This window comes from Lithobates pipiens, unplaced genomic scaffold (genome assembly GCF_037356315.1).
Source record: "Lithobates pipiens isolate NorthernLeopardFrog02 unplaced genomic scaffold, aLitPip1_a1.2 Scaffold_3, whole genome shotgun sequence".
Lineage (NCBI taxonomy): Eukaryota > Metazoa > Chordata > Amphibia > Anura > Ranidae > Lithobates > Lithobates pipiens.
Window position 1 is genome coordinate 222,619,182 of NW_027507790.1, and position 24,234 is coordinate 222,643,415.

The 24,234-nt window shown below is 41.7% G+C and overlaps 1 protein-coding gene across 5 annotated transcripts in view; it reads left to right on the forward strand.

Annotated features, from left to right (window-relative positions):
* Positions 1–24,234, forward strand: part of DAB2 (DAB adaptor protein 2) — a 257,161-nt gene that overhangs the window by 209,305 nt on the left and 23,622 nt on the right. For 3 of the 5 annotated variants that reach the window (XM_077462815.1, XM_077462816.1, XM_077462814.1), the window contains 4 exons: positions 8,851–9,513; positions 13,341–13,509; positions 14,479–15,120; positions 21,346–21,458. In XM_077462815.1, coding sequence (XP_077318941.1) covers positions 8,851–9,513; positions 13,341–13,509; positions 14,479–15,120; positions 21,346–21,458 — 1,587 coding nt within the window. The remainder of the gene's footprint in view (positions 1–8,850; positions 9,514–13,340; positions 13,510–14,478; positions 15,121–21,345; positions 21,459–24,234) is intronic. The other 2 variants (XR_013263963.1, XM_077462818.1) reach the window with 2 other exon arrangements.

Consider the following 24,234-nt stretch of genomic DNA (forward strand, 5'->3'; position numbering starts at 1 on the left):
CCGAAGCGTGCATGGCCACCAAGTTATTGACCTTAATCAGGAGTCTGACTTGTTAATGTCTCAGAAATATAGAAGCAGGAGATCAGCATGATAGCCAGCCAAGTAGTCTTTTCCAAAATAATATACACAATTATTAAGTAATAGGGATGCACTGATACTGGGACCAATACCAGGCATTTTAGTGAGTATTGGTACTTGCCCAAATGCTCCTGATACTGTAACTGATATTTTGTGGTACTGATTTGTGTCTATACAAAATGAATGGATGCAAATTGCACTGCAATGAATCGCATGCGATTTGAACAGGAATGAGGTGTGATTCCTGTCCGAACCGCAAGCGGTTTCCCCCCCACTGCTCCTGTGTGTGTAGAAAGGTATTACAGCGCCATCTAGTGGTCAGTTTAGAACTCACAGTACATATCTGGTAGCAAATCACGGCCGCTAAAGGGGCTCACAGGGCTGGAGTAGATGTAGAGGCAGTGCTCCCCCAAGCTGACATCATTTAGGCCTTATACCCCCAGGGTCCCGCAACTTCTCCAGTGCTGTGAGCACCTCCAGCAGCCATGATTTTCTACCAGATATGTACTGTGAGTTTTAACATGGTTTAACCTTTGTTTTAACCTTCAATGCAATATGGCAACCTGAAGGTGTTCTGTGTACAGTTGGTGCACAGAAAGCCTCTAAAAATGTAATTTACTACTTGAGCGATTGCCTTAGGCATTTTCCCAAAAGTCTGCAGCAAGATACAAGCCACATTTTAGGAATGGCCTGCAATAGGAATTTCAGTTTGAATGAGATACTCCGTAATGATTAAATACTTCTGATGCAAGCACTGTAGCTTTTTTCACTGGAACACTGAGTGCATCAGGGGATTATAATGATCCAGACCCTTCTATTCAGAATCAGTCTGAAAGAACATGAACAGATGTTTGTTCAGAGCAGCATAAGGTAGGAATTTGCTGCAAAGTTTGTTAAAATACCTTCAAAATCCCCTGTACATTGATCAACCATTTTTTTTAAGTCACTTCTTAAATTAGATACTTTTCTTAACAACAATAACCAGAACACTTTCAATGGAATTCCTAATTAACTCCTAATGTTCATTTAGATTAAGAATTAAATTAATTTCCTTTTTGAACCTAAATATATTTACTGATTCAATACAGTTTTAACCAAGACGTATAGGAAAGCTGGGGATAGACATCATTTTATTTCTCAATGATAACAAGCACTCAGTATTTATTCATCATCAAGGGAATGTAGTGATGGTTTGTCAGACTTCCAAGAGGAAATGAATATGATGACAGCACATTTTCTAGAGAAAAGATGTAAAGCTATATTTTGGTAGATTTTTGTGCTGTTGCTTATGTATGACAACCTCTGCAATAGGAATTGCATTTTTTGGTGAGATATGCCCCAAGGGTTAATTCCAAAAGGATGCAGACACTTTAATTTTCTAAGTGCATCAGTTGATTAGAATGAACACAGACACTCCCATTTCAGAATCAGCCTCCCAAGGACATAGCTGAACAAACATCGTTTTTCTTAACGTGATTGTAAAGGCAGGACGTGTTTTTTCCCTTAATGCGCACTCCCCACTGCATTTACCTCCTTGGATGAATATCTTGCACTGCCTACACCAGCTTACGTAGTGGTCCGGGGATCTGAGATCTGCGTTCTTCTGCTGCACGCTTCTTTCTTCCGGGATGCCGTCCTGGAACAAATAGGATTCAGAGAGTCTCATTAGTCAGCATGGTAACATGCTGCCTCTGACCAATGCCTGCTCACCATTGCAAGCATTATGATGCTACACAACCTTCAGGATGTGTACTTCTGTGGACAACTATACCAGCTGGTGTGGACGGCAGAAGATAGTCATCGAAGGAGCTAAGTGCCGCAGGGTGTGGGGAGGTTGTTGTGAGTTAATTCACCATTTTGTTTTTTATGAAAGGGTAAACTAACCCTTGAAAGTGGTGTTCCACCCAAAAAAGAAAACAAAAATTAAAAGCCAGCAGCTACACATACAGTATAGGCCAGGAGCTCAGGCGCAGCATAAGCGTAGGGCCTACATGATGGGGTTTGTCCTAAAAGGCTACAGTAAGGTGGGGGTTTGAAAAATAAGTTTAGCTAATAGGAGGGATGATAATTAGGGAGGGTTAATTATTATTACCCCATTGGAGGATATTAGGGTGGGGCAGGGTGTGGATAGGGTGGTCCTAGGGGGTTACTAGGTGGGTGGCAATCTTTTAGTATCACTTGGACTTTAGGACAGCAAGGGACAAGATTCTCCTGCCCCATTGTGATGTGGTAGGCAGTGGTATGTTTATTTAGTTCCATTCTGTTAGTGTCATCAAAGACGGGATTCCACAGTGTCGTAGCAGCAGGCAGAGGTCATAGGGGTCGTACATTTTTTATTATGCATTAAAGTGTTTTTATGGTTGGTTTTTGTAATAAAGGGCTGCTAGGGCCTTTTAAGCCATGTCTGGCTTAATTATTTGAATAAGGTAAGGTGGTATTTGGGTAAGTGGCATACAGCTGGTATTTGGGCAATACCCCAGGCATGCAGCTGCTGGCTTTTAAGAATAGGACAATTGCCTGTCCTGGAGTCCAGCGATATCGGCACCGCAGCTTATGTTTCCATTAGCTGTCGGGTGCTGTCGCCGCCATTACAGATAAGGGAACGCGGCAGTGTAGTCGTACAGCTTCACGCTGGGAACCCTACTGTGCATGCAGAAGACCCCGCTCCTCTCTCCTACTGGCCCGGCGACAGGGAGAGGAGGAGGGAGGAGGAGGGAGCCCCATGGTGGAATCATGGGCCGTAGTCCGGACTCCCGGAAGTTGGAACAGGATACCTGTCAAAGACAGGTATCCTTTCCCCCCCCTCCCCCCTGAAAGGTGCCAGTTGAGGCATCGGAGGGGGAGAGGAGACAAATGAGCAGAAGTTCCACTTTTGGATGGAACTCCGCTTTAAAATACATATGTGTCGATCCTAAATGTTTTCTTAGTTTGGGATGGAGTAGGGAATGGTTAGAACCTCAGTCAGGTTTTTAATGCTATCCAGTGCTCCCTTTCACTTCCTGCCCTGCTGGTAAATTTTACCAGTCAGGAAAGGAGGGAAACTCTCCAATAGCAGCAGAGATAGACACCATTTTTTAGTAGAGAAAGGGAATTTGTATTTCTATCTGTGTCCCTGTTGCCAATTTTCCCTAATTTCCTTTCTTCCAAAAACATTGCCAGCAGGACATGAAGTCAAGGTAAACGTCTTTAATGGAGCCTGTATAGATGAGAAAACTTGACAATGGTTCCATTGCCACAGTGTCTGACCTGGGATCCTGTAGCCACCCTGGTGGTATGATTATGTCAGATTTTTGCGACTCAAAGCAGTACAATTGTTTTGCATAGAAATTTGGCGTTTTATATTGTAGGCTTGTAATTCTTAGTAACACACTTAAATCTGTCCAACAAGAGTTTAGTAGACATCCCTGGTATGATAAAGTTTGAAACACAAAATCATAAATTATAATACAATAAATAACTATAAATAAATATAAAAATGAATAATATAATAATAATAAAATTAATTTCCCCACAAATCACTATCGCTCAATTCTGCGAGTGATTCTAATTTACTATCACTGTTTTCTAACTGGTCTAAAACCACTTTTGACGTAAAAGGGACACTTTTTGGTTGCCATGGACAATCTCAACTTTCCAGGCAGAAAGAACAGTATATATAATATAAAACTACATGCAGGGCACTGGACAAAGCACTAGGGACAAAAGGGATGTGAAATGATTTCATACAGTAATGTAATCTGTAAGATTACAGTGTACTGTATGTGTTATAAATGTACTTTTTGAATTTGCCGCCGGGCTCCGCCCCCCAGGCATTGCGATGTTCGCAGGAAACGGAGCCCGGCCCACAGAGGCATTGGGTGGAGGACACAGCCTGCTGACACAGCGGGGGGACAAGGTAAGTAACATGTACCAAGATCCTGCAATGCAATCCCGAGTGTGGCTCGGAGTTACCGCTAATGATACTGAAATTTAACCCTGAGCCACACTCAGGAAAACCTCCAGAGAGCCTAAGGGACAATCAAAAGGAATTAGGAGCCTCCCTCTGTGAATCATAGTGGGCAGATCTTAGGGGGATGGCATAGTGTGTAGTACTTGTGAATGGCATAAAGCCTGTTGATGTATTATGTGTGTAGACGGGGCCCCCAACCATGACGGTCACCCACATGACTTACACCATGGCACATCTAAAACAGCAGATTAAGGCCTAGCTCATAGTTTACAGCCCTCTAAATACTCTTCTCTACCTTTACATATATGTACCTAAGATACGGTGTGCCCTATGACACACACTTACCATACTCCTGGTCAATCTTGTGCCACTCCTCTGGCTTGGACATGCACTGCATGGGGCCCAGTGTCTTGCACATGGTTCCAGAAGAGGTTCATACTTCCCCATCTACTACATCCCCTAGCCCGACCAGTTTTTGCATACAGTTGGGTAAGTTGGGTACAGCTGTATCCTTTTTCTCCATGTGGTTACTTCATAAAATGTACAGTCTAGCATAAGCTTAAGAGAGTGCTATCCCACTTCACAGCAACAAGGTTACCAAGGTTTCACTTCAGATACAAGAAACAGCCATGGGCTCAGTCCAACTTCATTTTATTACAACGTCTATTAAATCAACATCCCTCAATTAATCATTCAGCAGTTCTGTTCAAACAGTGGTGTACCTTGAGGGGCCCAATAGTAGGGGGTGCCCTTCCCTGATGTACTAAAGAATAAAGGTCATGGCTCTCCTCCCAGGCAATGCTCTTCCATCAGCCAGCTTCTCCTTGGGTTAAGCTCTACAACAGTCTATTATTGCATCCGTCCAAGAAGGAAATTAGCTCATTCTTCTTACTGGAAGGATTTTAAAGGAGAAAAATGGTGACCCTTGCTTCCTAGAGCCGAGTCCCAGTTAGACAGGCAATCAAAGGTCTCCTCACTGGTTCTCAATATGATATAATTTATTAATTCACAGCTGGTTCAGTGTCACTGGCCACCCAATGTGGGGGAACCACAAACTCCACTGGCCTCCAAGTTCTCCAGACTTCCTTCCTATAGCTCCCTAGACCCAGAGCATTTAAAGCCACTGTATATTAGATATTCTGGTCCAGTAAGTGCTACACAAAAGATGGGTTAGTTGTACGATTGAAACATAAGCAGAAATTTTCACATATCCAAAAGCTGACACATGATTCTTTAAATCTGCTTGACCGAGTTACTTTGTAATAAGAAATGCTATTGATTAACCCTCTCCCATGTGATTACAGTAAGTCAGGAGTTTGTTTAATAGAGAATTAGCTATCAAAGTTCACCTGATGCACATTGCTCAAGATGCATGCACAATGTGTAATCATACAGTGCCTTGCAAAAGTATTCACCCCCCTTGGCATTTTTCATGTTTTGTTGCCTCACAACCTGGAATTAACATGGATTGTTTGAGGATTTGCATCATTTAATTTACAGAACATGCCCACAACTTTGAAGATGTTTTTGACTTTGTGAAGCAAACAACAAATAGGACAAAATAACAGAAAAAGTCAATGTGCATAACTATTCACCCCCTAAAGTCAATACTTTGTAGAGCCACCTTTTGTGGCTATCATAGCTCCAAGTCGCTTTGGATAAGTTTCTATGAACTTGCCACATCTTACTGCTGGGATTTTTGCCCATTCCTCATTGCAAAACTACTCCTGCTCCTTTAAGTTGGATGGTTTGCACTCATGAACAGCAATCTTTAAGTCTGACCACAGATTTTCTATCGGATTGAGGTCTGGGCTTTTGGCTAGTCCATTCCAACACATTTACATGTTTCTCTTTAAGCCACTCAAGTGTTGCTTTAGCAGTGTGTTTGGGGACATTGTCCTGCTGGAAGGTGAACCTCCGTCATAGCCTCAAATCACACACAGAGTGGTACAGTTTTTTCTCAAGAATATCCCTGTATTTAGCACCACCCATCTTTCCCTCAACTCTGACCAGTCTCCCAGTCCCAACTGCTGAAAAACATCCCCATAGCATGATCCTACCACCACCATGTTTCACTGTGGGGATGGTGTTCTTTGGGTGATGTGATGTGTTGGGTTTGCGCCAGACATATCATTTTCTTTGATGGCCAAAAAGTTAAATTTTAGTCTCATCAGACCAGAGCACCTTCCTCCATACATTTTGGGAGTCTCCCACATGCCTTTTCGCAAACTCAGAACATGCCATTTTGTTTTTTGCTGAAAGTAAGGGCTTTCTTCTGGCCACTCTGTCATAAAGACCAACTCCATAGAGCGTATGGATTATTGTCGTCCTATGTACAGGTACTCCAATCTCTGCTGTGGAACCCTGCAGCTCATCCAGCTCTGATTAATGCCCTTCTTGCCCGCTCCATGAGTTTTGGTGTGTGGCCGTCTCTTGGCAGGTTTGCTGTTGTGCCATGTTCTTTCCATCTGGTTATGATAGATTTGATGGTGCCCCTAGGGACCATCAAAGATTTGGATATTTTTTTATAACCTGACTTGTTCCTTGGTCTTCATGGCAGTGTTTGGTTAGTGGTGCCTCTTGCTTAGGTTTTTCAGCCTCTGGGGCCTTTCAAAAAGGTGTATATATGTAATGAGAGATCATGTGACACCTAAATATCATTTCACTAATTATGTGACTTCTGAAGGTAATTGGTTGCACCAGAGCTTTTTATGGGCTTCACACCAAAACATACGCACATGCCAATTATCATTTTTTTTTGTTTCTGAAAAAGTTTTATGTATATATTTTTCTAATTTTACTTTACCAATTTAGACTATTGTGTTCTGATCCATCACATATAATTCAGATTAAAAAAACATTGAACTGAATGCTGTAATGTAACAAAATAGGTAAAAAGCCAAGGCGGTTAATACATTTGCAAGGCACTTTAGATGTAAAAACTGGCATCAGAGATTGTAAGGAACATTTATGAAAGAATTTTTTATGTTTGTAGCAAAAGTGTTCTTGACCTTGTACCAGCTATTGTCCAACAAAGTATTTATTTCTCAACAGTACAAGCAAGCTGTATGCAGCTTGTCACATTGCAGATGTTCTAGAAAATAAATGCGTACTAGAGATAAGCAAATCCATTTACCTGACTCAAGGTTCAATTCCGATTGTGTAAACTGGCAGGTATGCATATATAAGCCTTAAAGTGAAGAAAAAAAGAATTAGTAAAGATATACATTGGACCCTTGCCAATTCTCTCTTGTGCTTCGGGAACCTTTGTGTGGGCTTCACGATTTCTCCCTCTCTAAGATCCAATCAGGCAGTGGGAAATCCTATTTAAAGCCTTGAGGTGATTGTAGCATTTGGGACAGAAACAATTGAGTACTGTCCGTGATACTTTTTTTTATTTTCACTAACATACTATTTTTCAGGACAAGCTTTCGGGGTATTTCCCCTTTTTCAAGGTCTTTTTCAAAGTATCATGGACAGTACTCAATTGTTTCTATTTAAAGCAAAAATACAGGCAGATAAGAAAGACGCACATTAACACACCACTGTTTTCATAAATAAATCATTAAATATATAATATATACTTTTTAATAGCAGCTAGTGTACCTGCAGAAAGTTCCATGTTCTCCCTGTGCTTGCATGGGTTTCCACTGGGTACACTGGTTTCCTCCCACACTCCAAAGACATGCTGGTAGGTTAATTGGCTCCTGTATAAATTGAACCTGGTATGTGTATGTATGAATGTGAGACAAGGACCTTAGTTTGTAAAGGAGACTGTTTAGAGATTTGACAGTTATATTGTAACATATGTGGCCAGTGTTAAAATTGGGAAAGATATGGTCTGGTTAGTTACTGCCAAACACAGCACATCTTAAAGTGGCATTCAACTACCCTCGCCCTCCATGATTTTTTTCTTTACTTAGTGCTGTAATGCTCTTCAAAGTACCCGCACAGCAAATGTAGCTTTGTCCCCCTGCAGTCTGCAGTTTGGGTGCTACACAGGTTCTATGCCATCATCATGGTCCTTTTCAGCTAGCTGCCTCTTTCAGCTGTAGGCTCTGACGGTGCACCAGACCTTCCCCCCTGTCCCACCCTGGTCCAGGCCCACCTCAAAAAGAGCTTTTACAGGTAAATGCTGTAAACATTTTATACCTTAACCTAAACTGTTTATTATAAAAATGCAAAAAGGGACCGTGGACAATAAGTTTTATAGTGGACAGCAAACCCTTCAGTGGGTTCATAAAAAAAAAAAAAAAGGTAAATGTGAGTTTCACCATCTCTTCTACGTTTTCTGAGGAAGATAAAATCTGACATTTTCCTACCTATGGCTACTTTGACACTTTCAATTGTGCTTTTTACAGGTTGGAAGTGAGGAAAGATCTCCTTGCTGGAGTTCACAAGAGCTTAAACCTCCCACCTTCAGCTCTACTGTGATAGATAGTGTTCTGTTGTGAGCTGCACAACCTGGAGTTCTTCTTCCATAAATTCCTTGTAGAAACTAGGACTCCAGCAAGTTTCTACATATATTTTAATGGTCACTAGTCTTTTGCAAGGAGTATATGGAAAATGCATTCCAGACAAAGAAACCAGGAAGTCTAGCTCCCAGTAGAGCCCTGACTGTCATGTCCTGGACCAAATGTAAGGGAGATCTCCTTGCCATAAAGGGTAGAGTTCCAAAGGTCTGCTTTAATTGCTTTTCGTCTTGACTAAAATAAGTGGAATTTATGTTGATCTATGTGTATATTGTGCTTTGTTCTGCTTTCTTTGGTGATTTGCACTTTTGCCTTGCTAATGTTTCATCTCATTTCTTCCCGCATCGTTAGGAAAGTAACGATATCCTGTTAGTGGATTTACACACTGAAATCGACACCAATCAAAACTGCATTAAAGGAAATCCTTTCACCCACTCTTGTTCTTCTGTTCCTCATCCCAAAGCACGGTCACCTTTCTCATCTGAAAACCCATTTTCCACCAATCTCAACTTTTTTCCTGCACCTAATCCAGATCCTTTTAGTGATGATCCTTTTGCAACTGCAGATCAATCAACTTCTTCTCCACATGATTCTTCTAAATCTGTCAATCGTGAAACTGAAAACGCAAAAAGCCTAAGGAACGGGCCCGACAGCAATGGGAATCTAACTGACGACATTGAGTTTGGGCAGCAGTTTGACCAAATAACTAGCCATTCCGGTAAACAGGAGCAAAAGTCAGACCAGTGGCCTTTTAATGGTAACCAGTCTGCTCCTGTTGCAAGGACTCAAAATGGCGTGCTAGGACACAAAGAAAATGGTTCTCTAAGCAGACCTAAACCAAATCCATTTAGTGACTGCTCATCCAAAGCAGGGGATGTGCAAAATGGCTTAAAGAACTCAGAGGGGAATTTCAGTCACAAGAGCGGCAATGTCAGCCCACATTCTTCTGACCCTATAACTATTAGCCCTCCACCTCAGAGCACCAAGCCTGGAAGAGGAAGGAGATGTGTAAAGGTGATTTTATTTTTTAATACACTTTTTCTGTGGTGAATAGCAGATTTCCACAGTAAATGAAGACAGCTGAAAATATGTATTTGGTGCATACATATTATCAGTGGTACAGGGTAATGTAGCTCCCATCATTAAGGATGATGTGCTGCTCTCTTCTCTGTGTTGTCCCTGAACAATGACAGTTTTTATACAGTTATATATATTTTTTTGGAGAAAGGGCTCAGTTTCACAGGCATATCCATGCTGGATATATTGTTTTGAAGTTGTGACACTCAAAGTTAACTGAATATGCAGTTCTAGCTTAGACAGCAATAATAATAGTTGCATATAAGAAAAATAAGACCCCTGATTTCAGTTTGATTTTATGGGTTGACATTGCATATATTAGTAGTTCTCAGTCTTCTTTTTTTGAGTTCTTTTTCCTTTATGTCTTTAAAGAAATACTGTTATTTTTCTTATTCACGTTGCAAGCCCCTTCCCTTCAACCAACTGATACCTCTTCAGCAATCCTCCCCAGCAGTATTTGACCTTCTCCCATGTAATCAGTTGCTAGCCTCAACATGATCACATGACCGAGGGCGTAATGTCATCACTCCCTCTAGGCCCCCGAAACCAGCTGACACTGGGTATTTTACTATAGCCTACAATGGAGGTAGGATTGCTGGAGAGGGGAGTGTGAATGAGTCCTTTTCACAGACATTGTCACTGTTAGCCCTTGTACACACGGTCGGAGATTCCGTCGGAATGTGTCTGATCGGAGCGGTTTGTCGCATATTCCGACTGTGTGTGGTATGCATCGGACTGTTTCTGTCGGAATATCCGTCGGACCAAATTTTCCAACTTGCAGGAAATATTTTCCGACAAACTGCTCCGATCGGACATACTCCGATCATGTGTAGAGAATTCCGATCGGACAAAGTGCCACGCATGCTCAGATCAAATTCCTACATCAAAGCTATTGGCTACTAGCCTGAACGTAGTCCCATCGTAACGAAATTACGTCATCACGTTCTGAAAGATCGGATTTTCCAACAACTTTGTCCGACCGTATGTATGCAACAGTTTCGGACAAGATCCATCGGACAAAATCCGACGGATTTGGTTGTCGGCATCTCCGACCGTGTGTACAAGGGCTAAGGCTTAAGGTACATGGGACGTTTTTACAAGCTCTCGTGAACGATTTAACTTGACCGATAAAAATTCACATTTAAAACGTCCATTTTGCCTCGTTTACATGCTGCATTTAGTGCCATTTTGCCACGTTTGCCTTTATAAGCGTTTGAAAAAAAAAATTTTTTTTTTTCAAAATAGTCAAAAACAAAAAATGTATATAACCAAAACTTTTGCCTTCAAAGAAAACCCTCTAAACACAACTGCCTAAAAACGACATTAAACGAACCTGTGTACATGTACACATAAGATAACATTGGATGAGTTCAGGGTCAGCTGAAAAAAACAGCCAACTGCCTCTGAACATCCGATTACCCGCAGCAGTGTACATGAAGCCTAATACTAAAAACTGACAGCAATCAGATTCTTTCTTGTCAAACTGCAGTTGATACGGTAAATAAATCATTTATTTTCTTGTTTAGGGCAAAAACCTCTTTATTGGGGTTTTTTTTTTAGCTCTATTTTGTAATACATTTAAGTAAATGTCATTGAGTTTTCTATTGCTCCTATTTATTAAAACACAGAAAAGCCCTTATTTTAGTTCACAATAAACCGAGTGGACTATCAAAATCCCACCCGCAGAGAAAAATTTAGGACTCGTTCTATCAAACTGCTGTTTCTGCAAATTCTACTAATTTCTAGTTGTATTATTTTCTTCTATTATAATTTGCTTAACCAGGATGCAGTAAAAATATACAATATGTGTACACTATTCAACAGAATGATATGTAATATGTAGATTAAAAAATTCAAAAGAGAAATTAGTTTCCCTGTGTGATATCCAGCTGTTCAGATAGCAGAAGACAAGGTTCGAATCAGGCTGGGAATATCAGGCAGCCCTGCCATTTAAACAGTTACCCACACATGTATTCATATAACCTAACTTTAAATTCTAAAGATATTTTTTCTTTTAGTTTTGGATACATAGGGATTAACTCATCAGTTTTGGGCTTTGTTTTCCTAGCTGTGCCCCATTCATGAGAATATCCCTCAATTCCTGAACTGTGTTGCCCATTTGGGCAATTTCTTCTCTATTCATGTTCCGGGAAAAATCAATTTTTTTTTTCTACCTCACTTTAGTCCTAGTGGTAATGTCACCTTGGACAGATATACATGGTGGTACTTACTAGCAAGGACACAAACAGTAATACGATGCTTTAACTCCTCACCACTCTATTTGCATCTATAAACTGTTTTGTTACAAGGTTTAAATACCTGTTGTCTTTCTATTTTTTTTTTTTATGAGTTTCAGATTTAAAATCCTCAAAAGTTCTCAAATAAACAAAATCTAGAAATAGACACCCTTTAGGTTCATTGTGAAAAAAAGCTTCTAAAGTAGATTTAGGCTGGATTCACACCTATGCATTTTTAGTGCTTTTTGCATTTTGCAGATTTGCACTACAGAACGTGTTCCATAGGAAACCATGTTAAATAGACTGTAGTGCAAATCTGCAAAATGCAAAAAGCACTAAATCTGCATAGGTGTGAATCCAGCCTTACTTTTAACCCAGTAGAGTTCTGGTAGGAGTTTTGCTGGATATGTACACAATGCAGTAAACCTTTAAGTGCAACAGAAAATGTTACAACTGGGCAGTCCATGTGTTGTCTAAATATAACAACCCATCTGGCAGTTGCCCGAGTGGCCATATTGGCCTTTTGGGTCTACCCTAGTTTGTTTAATTTTTTTACAAATGTTTGCAAAAATTCTAACTTTTGTTACTCTTTTACCTCATGCTGCCACCTATGTGTACTAATGGTAAGTACAATACTGTTTGCAAACCAGTCCCATTCATTGAATGAATCAGTTTGTTTTCTGAGATGATCAAATCTTTTAAAATATATTCCAGAACTAACATAGGAATGTATTACACAAACAGCTGAACTAGATATGCCAGATTTCCCGTTGTTATGTAATTGAGGCTTTTTTTTAGGTAGTAGATATTAAGTACACATCTGCTTTTTATCTTAGGGTCAAACCACCAGGAAAAATAACCTTGTCTGTTTAGCTAATGTACAACTTGCATCTTTGTACCTTGGCGTCCGATCTAGAAAAATGAGTGACACCATATTGATGGTGGTTAGTTTATTTAAAACCAATGTTCAATATCGGATAGAAGTTTGCGAGTTGTACTTGAGATGTTGAGATGTATCACTTGAGTTCCTAGTTCTGAGTTCTTGCTATGACCATTATGAGGGGTTCCCAGTTTCCTTGAATGGTTATTAATTTTTATTTTTATTTTTATTATTATTTTATGTTATTGAGAATGCAACAAGAGGTGCTACAGTACACGAAGATGGGTGCCCGAAGATACCCAGTGTAAAGAAACATAAATCATGGCAGTGTAACCACTCTTGGAGTGGGGTCGACTGTTACTTGTTCTAGCATTACCTTAGTAAAAAAAATCAAAAATCAAATGCGCATTATTTTAAACCATAATAAACACTAACTGTTTTGTGCTAACTTTTTAATTGCTATATACTGTACTTCTTCTTGATGCAAATGCTTCTTTAATGTATAGAGGTTGCCCACTAATCCAATCTTTGCTGTGACATTTCTTAAGAGGGTGCTGAATGAAGAAACACCAAAGTAGTAACAATTGTACATCTATAAACTGTTTTATTACAAGGTTTAAATACCTGTTGTCTTTCTTTTTATGCAGCCAGCTTCTGATGACATATTTGGGTCAGACATTTTTTCATCGAACTCTGTAAACCCAGAGCCGGTTTTATCAGTATCCATACCAACTACATCAACCTCACTACAACCAAACCCATTGGATCTTTTTAATGCTAACAACCTTTCCACTATACCACCTATAGGAGGTGCTGGTGAGTGAAAGCAGGAGCTTCAAGGAATTGTTAAACTACATAAACCACCATACTAGCTAGCTAGCTAGCTGTAGTCTCACCTAACCTATTACCGTGGCTATGCATATTCTAGTGTGTCCAAACACGGTTGGGTCTTGCTAAACTGACCTTGTTGGAGTGACAAATACAGTTTGTGGTGGGGAGGGGACTAGTTGTTGAAGAGCTTAGTATCTAGTCAATCAAATTTTGTGCTTGATTTTTATGCTAGATACCAATAGTAAAGGCTCAAATGCAGGCCACAACTGTAATTTGGTATCTAGCCTTGTTTCCTGGCTTTGGAAATTTGTACAGCTCTTATTTAGTTCCTTATCAATTTTCCCTGAAAATGTAATACAAAGTGAGTATGCCAGATTATTCTTTAAGTCTATCATGCTGAAGTAAAAATACAAGGCTAGCAACAGTAGCTATTGAGCTACTCTTATAAGCAATGCCAAGCTATAAAGAATGGGAAATAACTTGTGTATATATTTTTTTAACAACTAATGGAATTAGATCCACTTGTAAGTAGGTTGCAATTTTGTTATGTATATTTTTTTACTTTTAATTATCCTCTGTTGGACCATTCCTATTTCATCCCACATTCACAGCTGTCATACCAATTTCACTGAAAAACTCAGCAAGGAAAGGCTGGGCTTTGCCAATCCAATGTGCCAGCTCTCCCACAAGCTCCATCTTTATTAATATAGATTGAAGTTCTCCTGCCTTGTTGTCCTGCCAAGTAATCCTCTTCCCTAGTGGTGAAAACTGCCAAAGTCTGCAAAGATCAATCGGACTTAACATTTCTAACAGATGTGAAATCATTGTAAATGGCTTTTCAAGAAGCTGGAGGATTAGCTAAGTGCCTATTGATCAGTAATATATTTTTACTAAATCCTTGTTTAGGAGATATAATTCAATGTTGGTTACTAAATCTCAGTTTTTTTGCTGTAGGTACTCTACCACTAAATTCATCTCAAACTCAGCAATGGCATCAACAACCTCTACTTTTTACTCAGCCAGCTACAACGCTTCCCAATCCGGTATTGGGAGCCCTGCCTAGCTTTAATCCGCCAACCGTCCTTTCATCCCCGTCATCAATGGTGTCCTGGAATCAGCCAGCCCACTTTGTAGTTCCTCCACCTGTACAAAATCCCCCATTATGGAATCAACCAGTATCTGTCCAACCACCAGGATGGACCCAGGCATCAAGTAACCCTTTCCAAATGAACATTTTTCCACCTAGACCATCAACATTACCCTCTGGATTAATTCAGTCAGGACCAATTATTTCAAGCCCTCCACAGCTTCCACCAAGGCCAGCTCCAGTGAAGGAGTCACCTAAGATGGAAAGTGATGCTTTTACTGCTCTGGATCCTCTGGGTGAGAAGGAAAAGAAGAATGTGAAGGATATGTTTAAAGACTACCAGCTGGCTAAGCCTCCTGCTGTCCCTGCAAGACGTGGGGAGCAACAAAACAGCTCAAGTAGCACATCTGGAGCCTTTTCAAATTACTTCAGTAGCAAAGTTGGAATTCCCCAAGAAATTGCGGACCATGACGATCATGATATCAGTCAACTCTCTTCTAAAATTAACGGTAATATGCTAAGTGTTTTTTTAATTTAATGGTAAATATTGTACTGATAAAAAGATACACTTTGTAAAGTGTAAGTGTTTGTGTTCATGGAAAGTATGCCCAGATATGGCCTTTAATCACTGGGTGTGCATCTGTTATTGTGTGTTCTGGTAAAGTGGAAATTAAAGGAATAAAGGATGTCTTTCAGTTTTCTAGCAATTCATGAATAGCATCTATGAAAATTGACTTTACCTTTAAAAGTCAGATGAGTGCACATACAAATTGTGCCTTTGTAGTAAGTCTGTCTGGATACATTGGCGATAACCCTTCTAAACTAATCATACAGTACAGGACACAGGCAAAGTATTTTTTACACCACGGGTTATAGGCATGTGCCTTCAGGTAATTGGACACTGGCAGAGCTTTAGAGGACACGCTCCAAGGGTGTCTCTTCTATAACCCACTCTGTGAGTCCTCAGTTTTGTGCTAATGTCTAAAGGTGATGAACCTTTTTTCTTTCATGGAGAAATTCACCCTTTGCTTAACTTTATTTAATTTAACTTTAATACGTTTATTTTTCTTTATTATTTTATCATTGGATTCTTCAATCAAGTCCTCACTTTCTTCTACTGCCAGTCTAGAAGCAGTGTATCTCAATCAGCCCTGGCTCATTAAAACCTTGAGTAGGGCTGGCCTGTAATGTTGCTTTGGCCACTGGATCCTGCATGTGTGCTCACCCTGCCACTTGGTGCAAGGTGTCAGCCGCAGGGTGCTATGCAAGTCCAGGGCCCTGGTCCAGTGCTATAGAACCTAGTCCCTAAAGACCCCTTCCAGGGTATGCCCACCATGATAGGAAAAGTTCACAGATGATCAGGTTTTACTTCACACAATCGATTGTTCACTTTGCCACCACTTATGCCTAGAGCCCTTATATATTCTCTGGTGGAGAATCTTCCAGGTCCATGTGTTTTAAAACATGGTGATTTTTTTTTCATTCAACCCAGCGGACTAAACGGAAAAAAAAAAGTGAAGCTCAGGGAGAGCTGCTGTACTAGCTATCAGATGTTAGTAGTGATCTCCGCTTCTGTGCAATTGTTATCTGACAGGGGGATGGCCTTCCCTACCAGAGCACAGCCATTGGCTGAGATTGTCGATCGGGTGCTGATCAGCAGACCTTTATAGAGCATGTCCCTTCCACACAGGCCAAATGTCAGACGGTTCCTATTGACCCTGCCAATGTGGCCGAATATTCGGCCTGTGTGTGTGGCCCTTGCTGAAAATCACATTCACTGCTTTATAAATAGCACATATAGCACGTGCATAATCATGTATAATAATGTAACTATGTACATAACTTTGTATAACATGTAGATGCACATTGCAGTAGCGTGCTGTCAAACCTTAGGTATGGATATTTTTGCATGGTTACATTTGTAGAAATTTCCTGACCCCAGAGGCATGGTGGCACCTCCAGAGGCGGGTTGGCCAGCATTTCTCTCCAGGTCCATGGCTAAGAAGGGATACAGAAAGAACACTGAGTGTCAGTCACTTGTCTATATTTTAGACGTTTTTTTGGACAACACACAGGTGAGGGTTAGGGGTCCCGGATACCCAAGTAGATCCCTTACAGATTTATCCAGATCTATATTCTAGCTTCACAGTGTTAGAACCTTTAAGCTGACCTGACAACACTGTAGGCAGCATCCTAGCTGGTTCATAGACTTCTCTCTGTTTCCTAGGCTCTGTGCGCCCCCAAGACAGTCTACCAGACCTTTCTGAGAAACAAGCCTTCATCCTGGCTTTCTTCAGCAAAATCATCCTCCTGGAACTTGATTCTGGTATCCTCCTTTGACTGGCAGGACAGTTCTAAGGCCACTTTAGGTCTATGGCATGTTAGGTCCCACACAGGCTATTGGCCTAATAGAATAGAATAGAAATTCCTCTTGGGTTGGCTGAAGAAATACTCATAACTCAAAATCTCATACTATTGCCAGTGGTACAAATGACACCTACTGGCAGCAGTGAGAAATCACAGCTCCACTAAGTTTAGGGGAAAACCAAGTGAAAAAACTAAACTATAAATCAGTCTGGGCTGACAATCAGCCAGCAAATCTTCATTTGGGTAGACACAGTGCTACACATTGGTCCAGCTGGGACCAATGTAAGTATGTGCATGTCATACCTGAAACAATGGATACAATGGAAAGCTGGAAATCACTGTGGTCGGCATCGCTACTATAGTGATCTCCACTGGCTTCCAGGTCCCATGCCCAGTAACTGCTTTGCTGTTAGGTGAACACAGGAAGTCTCTCGCACAGCATCATTCACAGAACACTTTGCAATTTTTCAATTGATGGAAAGTGTTCTCTGCATGGGTAGAGAGGAGTGTTTTTTTTTTTTGCCCAGACATACACTTTAAAAGGAAGTATGGCAAAAGCTTTTTGATCATAGTTCTCTTGTAGTGCACTTAATTATGCTCTCCTGTGACCCAGAATCAGCCAACAGTGGGCTAAAGTTCACTGTCGGCTGATGTCACAGACTCACTCCATGCTCTGGAAGAAACCCAAACATATTGTGGGGATCCACCCTGTTGCCTGATTAACAACTAGCCCCTGATCTCATAGTGTGCCTGAGAGCTGAAGCCATTAGCACCCGCCCCCTCCCTGGCACGGGGCTCCAGTGAGCTCTGCTGCAGCAGAGCAGAGAGGGGTGACTAACAATCACCGCTCTCTGCTCAGAGCTGATAACTGAGCGATCAGTGGTCAGGTGATTGCCAAGGTCTCAAACCAATACTGCAGCAGGGAGGTGAGTATGTGTGTTTGTTTTTTATGCTTATGATCTAATGCAACAGAAGTGATTGCTACGATTATTACAATTGTCACTTATAATCCAGTTCGGTACTATCTGAACCATTGACCCTAAACAAATATATTTAAATCAGGTGTTATGACTTCTTTCTGACTTTCCTATTCAGTGTGTCTGTTCAGGGTCAGCAATTCAGAGAGTATTGAAGCCAGGGAACTAGTATTTTTAGAGAAAGGTCAGCAATGGAAGCCTTCATATTTCTCTCAGTACTGATTTTCTTTTGTTGCTATGAAAAGAGCTAGCCTTCAGGCATTTGAGGGTTAACGCAAGCACCACATCAGCAAGCAGACAATGCACAAGAATGTGTCCCTGTACTGAGGTCCAGGACTGCAGTAACACCTGATATGTCTGAAGGACAGCTCCACTCATCTGTCAACTTTCTCTTCTGGAACAAAATATAATTTCACCACATCAAGTAATTAAAGATACCCAAACAATTGTTTGTGTGTCCCACTGATCTTGGCTTTACTTTGTCTGTAGGGGCTGGACTTTCCTGACTTTGGGACTAAACCCTACCCCACAGAATGAGTCCAATGAGTGCACCCTGACAGCAGACCTGGTACAGGAGATGGTCAGAAATTGCAGACATGGTACAGGAGATGGTCAGAGACTGCAGACATGGTACAGGAGATGGTCAGAGACTGCAGACATGGTACAGGAGATGGTCAGAGACTATAGACATGGTACAGGAGATGGTTAGAGACTGCAGACATGATACAAGAGATGGTCAGAGACTGCAGTTCCTTTGGACGCTAGTAGATAATGGCCAATCGGCCCTCTCACCTGAACCAGCGATACCCCCTCAGGACAAGCCACCCCCCTCCATTAGTACAGACCCCCCTCCATTAGTACAGACCCCCCAGGACAAACCACCCCCCCTCCATTAGTACAGACCCCCCAGGAAAAACCACCCCACCTCCATTAGTACCGACCCTCCCCAGGACAAACCAACCCCCCTCCTTTAGTACAGACCCCCCAGCACAAACCCCCCCCCATTAGTACAGACCCCCTCAGGACAAACCAACCCCCCTCCATTAGTACAGACCCCCCCCCCAGGACAAACCCCCCTCCATTAGTAAAGACCCCCCTCAGGACAAACCTCCCCTCTCCATTAGTACAGATCCCTCAGCACAAACCAGTCCCCTCCATTAGTACAGACCCCCCCAGGAAAAACCAATCCCCCTCCATTTGTACATACCCCCCCCAGGACAAACCACCCCTCTCCATTAGTACAGACCCCCCAGGACAAACCAATCCCCCTCCATTAGTACAGACCCCCCAGAACAAACCCCCCTCCATTAGTACAGAGCTCCCTTTGGACAAACAACTCCCCTCCATTAGTACAGACCCCACCAGGACAAACCCCCCCCCCTCCATTATGGTACATAAAAACAGATGGGAGAACAAGTGGAGAACAGATTGCAGCAGGCAAGAGTTAGGACAGAGAGGAGGAGGAGGAGAACACATGTCACTGCAGGCATGGACCGCCCCCTCAGCAACGTCACAGCATAGCTAGTCTCTCTCCACACAGAGACAGCCACTCCAATCTCTGGCTGCTTCGCTCTCCTCCTCTGACAGGAGGAGGGAGGGGGAAATGGGTTTAGGAAACACAGCGGCGGGGACTGGCCCAGGCCCCGCCCCATTTTCGTTGCCATTATCGGCGTGATTTCTCTTTTTCGGCAAATTGCCGAAAAGGTCATTTTCGGCCGATATGTTTCGGCGGCCGAAATTTCGGTGCATCTCTAGACTTAATTACACCAACACTTACTGGCCAATAAGATGTTTATGGTGGTAGTGGGCAAGGCTTAGGTCTAGGAAGAGGGCTAAGCCCCAAAGATACCCGAGAGTCTTTGTGTGCCCTTTGACCCTGGTTTTATATTGTCTCTAGGAGCTGAGCTTTTCTGACTTGGGACTAAACCCCATCCACCTACTTAGTCTTCTTGTCCATTTATTGCACACTTAAGCTGAGCACATGGACCAAAAATCAGCTTCTGTTAAACGTGCATGCTCGAAAACCAGCATCTGATCAGCTGCGAGTGCTAATGAGTGTGTTTTGGCAGGGGGAAAGTCCCCCTGTCAGAATAAAATAGCACAGCGGGGGAGATCATCGCACTAACCTATCCACCTACCATCTTCTTGTCCATTTAGTGCAAACTAAATCTGGGTACACATGGGCTGAAAATTGGCTTCTGTTGAATGGGAATGCTGGAAAACCAGCATCTGATCACCTGCAGGCACTAATTAGTGTGTTCTGGTGGGAGAAAAGTCCCCCTGTCAGAATACAATAGCAGAGTGGGAGGTCCCTGCACTAACATTGCTTGTGTTAGTATGACGATGAGTTGTTTTTTCTTTCAGTCCGTTGGGTTGAAGGAAAAAAATCTTATAATACGTACCCAGCTTTACTGACCAGTAAGGTGCTTATGGGGGTGGATAATGGTTCTGGGAAATGGACTAAGCCCTAAAGACACAAAAAAGCTTCTTTGTGTGCCCCTCTGATCTTGGCGTCACATTATCTCAAAAGCCCCATACACACGATCAGAATTTCTGCCAGCAAAAGTCGGATGTGAGCTTTTGGTCAGAAATTCCAACCATGTGTGCATGGTCCATCGGACTTTTGCTGGCAAATTCCAACCAGTAAAAGTTTGAGAGCATATTCTCTATTTTTCGGTCGGAAAAAGTTCAGATCAGAAATTCTGATCGTCTGTACATATTCTGACGTTCAAAAATTCCTATGCATGCTTGAAAACAATTCGACGCCTGCTCTGGAGCATTAAACTTCATTTTCTCGGCTCCTCATAGTGTTGTACGTCACCGCGTTCTTAACGGTCGAAAGTTCAGACCTTTTGTGTGACCATGTGTATGCAAGCCAAGCTTGAGCGGAATTCCGTCTGAAAAAAACCATCCAAGTTTTTTCCGACGGAAAATCTGCTTGTGTGTACGGGGTGGATAAGGGCGGATCTTCCCTCACTTTGGGACTAAACTCCACTCATCTACCTATTTTCTTGTCCAGTGAGTGTAAACTTAACGGTCACTAAGGTGTTCATGATGGTGAGCAGGACTTAGTTCTAGGAAGAGGGCTAAACCCTAAATTTATGCAAGTCATATCCTGGGTAACAAAATGAAAATAGGATTGGGGGGTACACAGAACAAAGGTAATATTAATAACTTATTCTGCCTTCTTTTAGGTGGTACTTTTATCATCATGGATGACAAGTCCATTTAACCTTAAAAATGACACCTTCTTATAAACCTGGTATTTTGGTGTTATTGGTGAAAGCGTACATTGTTCTTTTCTTAAAAAGAAAAAAAAAATATGTTTTTAGATATATCAGTATGTTCAATTTTGTGATTTAATAATGCAACTGTTTATTTGACTGACAGAGCCACCAAAGCCAGCCCCACGAGTGCAAACACTGCCAGTGACCAAACCCAGCGAAGGGTTGTTCGAAAACCCATTTGGATCAGACTCCTTTGGTGCTCCATTACAAAACTCTGTAAGTAACAGTCTAGTTTTGTACAGTATGGAGTAAGGACATAGTATCAAAATAGACCTAAAGTTCAAAATGTCACTGAACCTACTTTCCTCATCTGCTGAACTATACCAAAAAAGTAACTACAAGTTGTGAAATGTCTTTACTGAAGATAATAGTGCATTTCATTTCTATTTTAAACTAAATGGGTTGTTTTACCATGTGAGGTTCACATATACTTCATTACATCTCTAGAGGGAGCCTTAAAGTAAAAGTTAAACTATATTTAAATCTACTCCCATCCACATTCTAAGTCTATTCTATCTACACTGTTAAAGAAAGATCTGTATACTTACCTGTTCTGAGGGCGCTCTGGTCTGGTTACATGATCGGATCTCAGCATCGGCTTCAGTGTAGAAAAGAGATTGCGGACAATGGCTGCGGGGCCTGGACGACGACGTCACCCATAGGCTTACTATGGAGCATCTGCTGTCAGCTGTCCCGCCTCTACACTGAAGCTGGTTGCTGAGGCCTGATCATGTGTCTGGGCCAGGGCACCCTCAGAATAGGTAAGTATTCAGATCTTTCCTTTCACATGGTACATAGAATAGGCTTAGAACGGAAGTGGGAGTAGATTTAAGTATAGTTAGTGTTTTGAATTTCCACTTTAAGGCTCCCTCTGGAGATGTAAGGAATGCCTTAAAGTATATGTGAACCCTCATGTTGTAAAACAACTCACTCTGTTTATAATAGAAATGAAAGGCAAAACATTTGCGTGTGTGTTGTGGGGGTTAGCTCAATTGGGGATCACCTTTACTTGGAAAAAGGCCACCCAGACGGCAGGTGTTTCTTAAAAGTCTGACTTGTAGCCAGTTTTATTTAAATGGTTGCATGTAAATCAAACAGAACAAAACAGAAAATGAATCCTTCCCATCAGGCACTACCTAAATAGAAGTTATTCCTATCTCACAGGTGAAGGGCTTCTCCCAGTCACCCACAAAAGATAATGCAAACCTTTTTCTTTCTCTCACAAAGCAAATTTCACATCAATAGCTCTCTCAGGTTTCGCTTCCTGAGTCCCAGGCCAGAGGCAACCTTGTGCTCCAGCCTGCTTTATTTATACCACCTGCTTGTGGTCAGCAATGGAACCTAAAATCTGGTCCGGAAGCAATACTGCCAAGGAGGCCTGGAACACCCGGACCGGATTCCACCTTAGTTTCCTGCATTTAAACGCATGCGAGGTGATACATAGCGTCCATATATATATATATATATATATATATATATATATATATATATATATATATATATACAGCGCCTTGAGGCGATTTAGTTCGCGTTGTGCGCTATACAAATATTTCATTCATTCATTCAGGAGCATCATCCAAACCAAAAGGCATACGCTTATACTGAAAAGTCCCCTCGGGGGTAGAGAATGCCATCTTCTGTTTTTCAGATTTAGTTAGGGGTATCTGGCAATAACTTTTAATCAGATATTAAGTCGTTATGTACTGGCCAGCTCTCAATCTGTCAACAAGCCTGTCCGCCCGAGGCATCCGGTATGCACTGAATTTGGACACGCTGTTCAACATTCTGAAATTGTTGCAAAACCTTATGTTTACATCTGGTTTTGGGGCCAAAACGATGGGACTTGACCAGTCACCATGGGACTCCTCTATCACTACTAACTCTAACTCTAACATGTTTTTACTTCATTTGTAACTGCTTCCAGCCTGGCCCTGGGTATTCTATAGGGCATTACGTTTAAACAAACCCCCGGTTCTGTAATTATGTTGTGTTGTATAAATGTAGTCAGTCTGGGCAGGTGAGAAAAAAAGTCTTTATTTAATTTCAGTTATGGGCACCTTAGGTGTCATGGAGGCCGTTTCCTTTAAGGGATTGGTACTGTCAGCAAAGTCTCTCTGTCCTTCCAAGGTTTTAACAGATTAACATGATAGTTTTGCTCTGGTTTCTTTCTTTCTGGCTGGTGAATTTTGTAATTTACTTCCCCTATTCTTTCCATAATTTTAAAGGGACCTCTTGCCACTTTGCTAGGAATTTACTCTCAACTGTGGGGACTAGTATCAGCATTCTATCCCCGGGGGTTGAAGGCCCAAGTCTTGGCATTCTGATTATAAACCCTTCTCTGGGCCTCCTAAGCTTGCTCCATATGTTCCTGTAAAAAACGGCACGACAGTCACAATTCTAACCTGCATCAGCGAGATATGCTCAATGATAATTCTATAAGGCGTGGGCTCTCCCACCCACTTTTCTTTTTGTGACATTTAGCAATCCCCTGGGATGTTGTCTACCATACAGTAGTTCAAAAGGTGAGTAACCTGTAGATGCCTGAGGTATCTCTGGTATAGCAAACATGAGGTACAGCAACAAAAAAAATCCCAATTTCTCCCATCTTTGTCCACCACCTTTTTTAATATGTTTTTGAGCGTCTTGTTAAATCTCTACATAAGACCATCAGTTTTGGGGTGTTAGAGGTACAGAAACTGGAGATTTTGAACAACTTACACAATCCTTTAGTGGATTTGAACATAAATGATGTGCCCTGATCTGTTAATGTCACTTTTGGAATATCCACGCGACTAAATACCTGGACAAGCTCTTTGGCGATAGGCCTTAGCTGAGGTATAACGGAAGGGAATGGATTCAGGATACCATGTGGCATAGTCCAGTATTACCGGTATGTGCTGATGGCCCCAGGCACCAGATCCATGCATATTTTTTTAAAGGCACTTCAGTTATCAGTAATGGTAACAGAGAACTGCAAAACTGGGGCGATGGT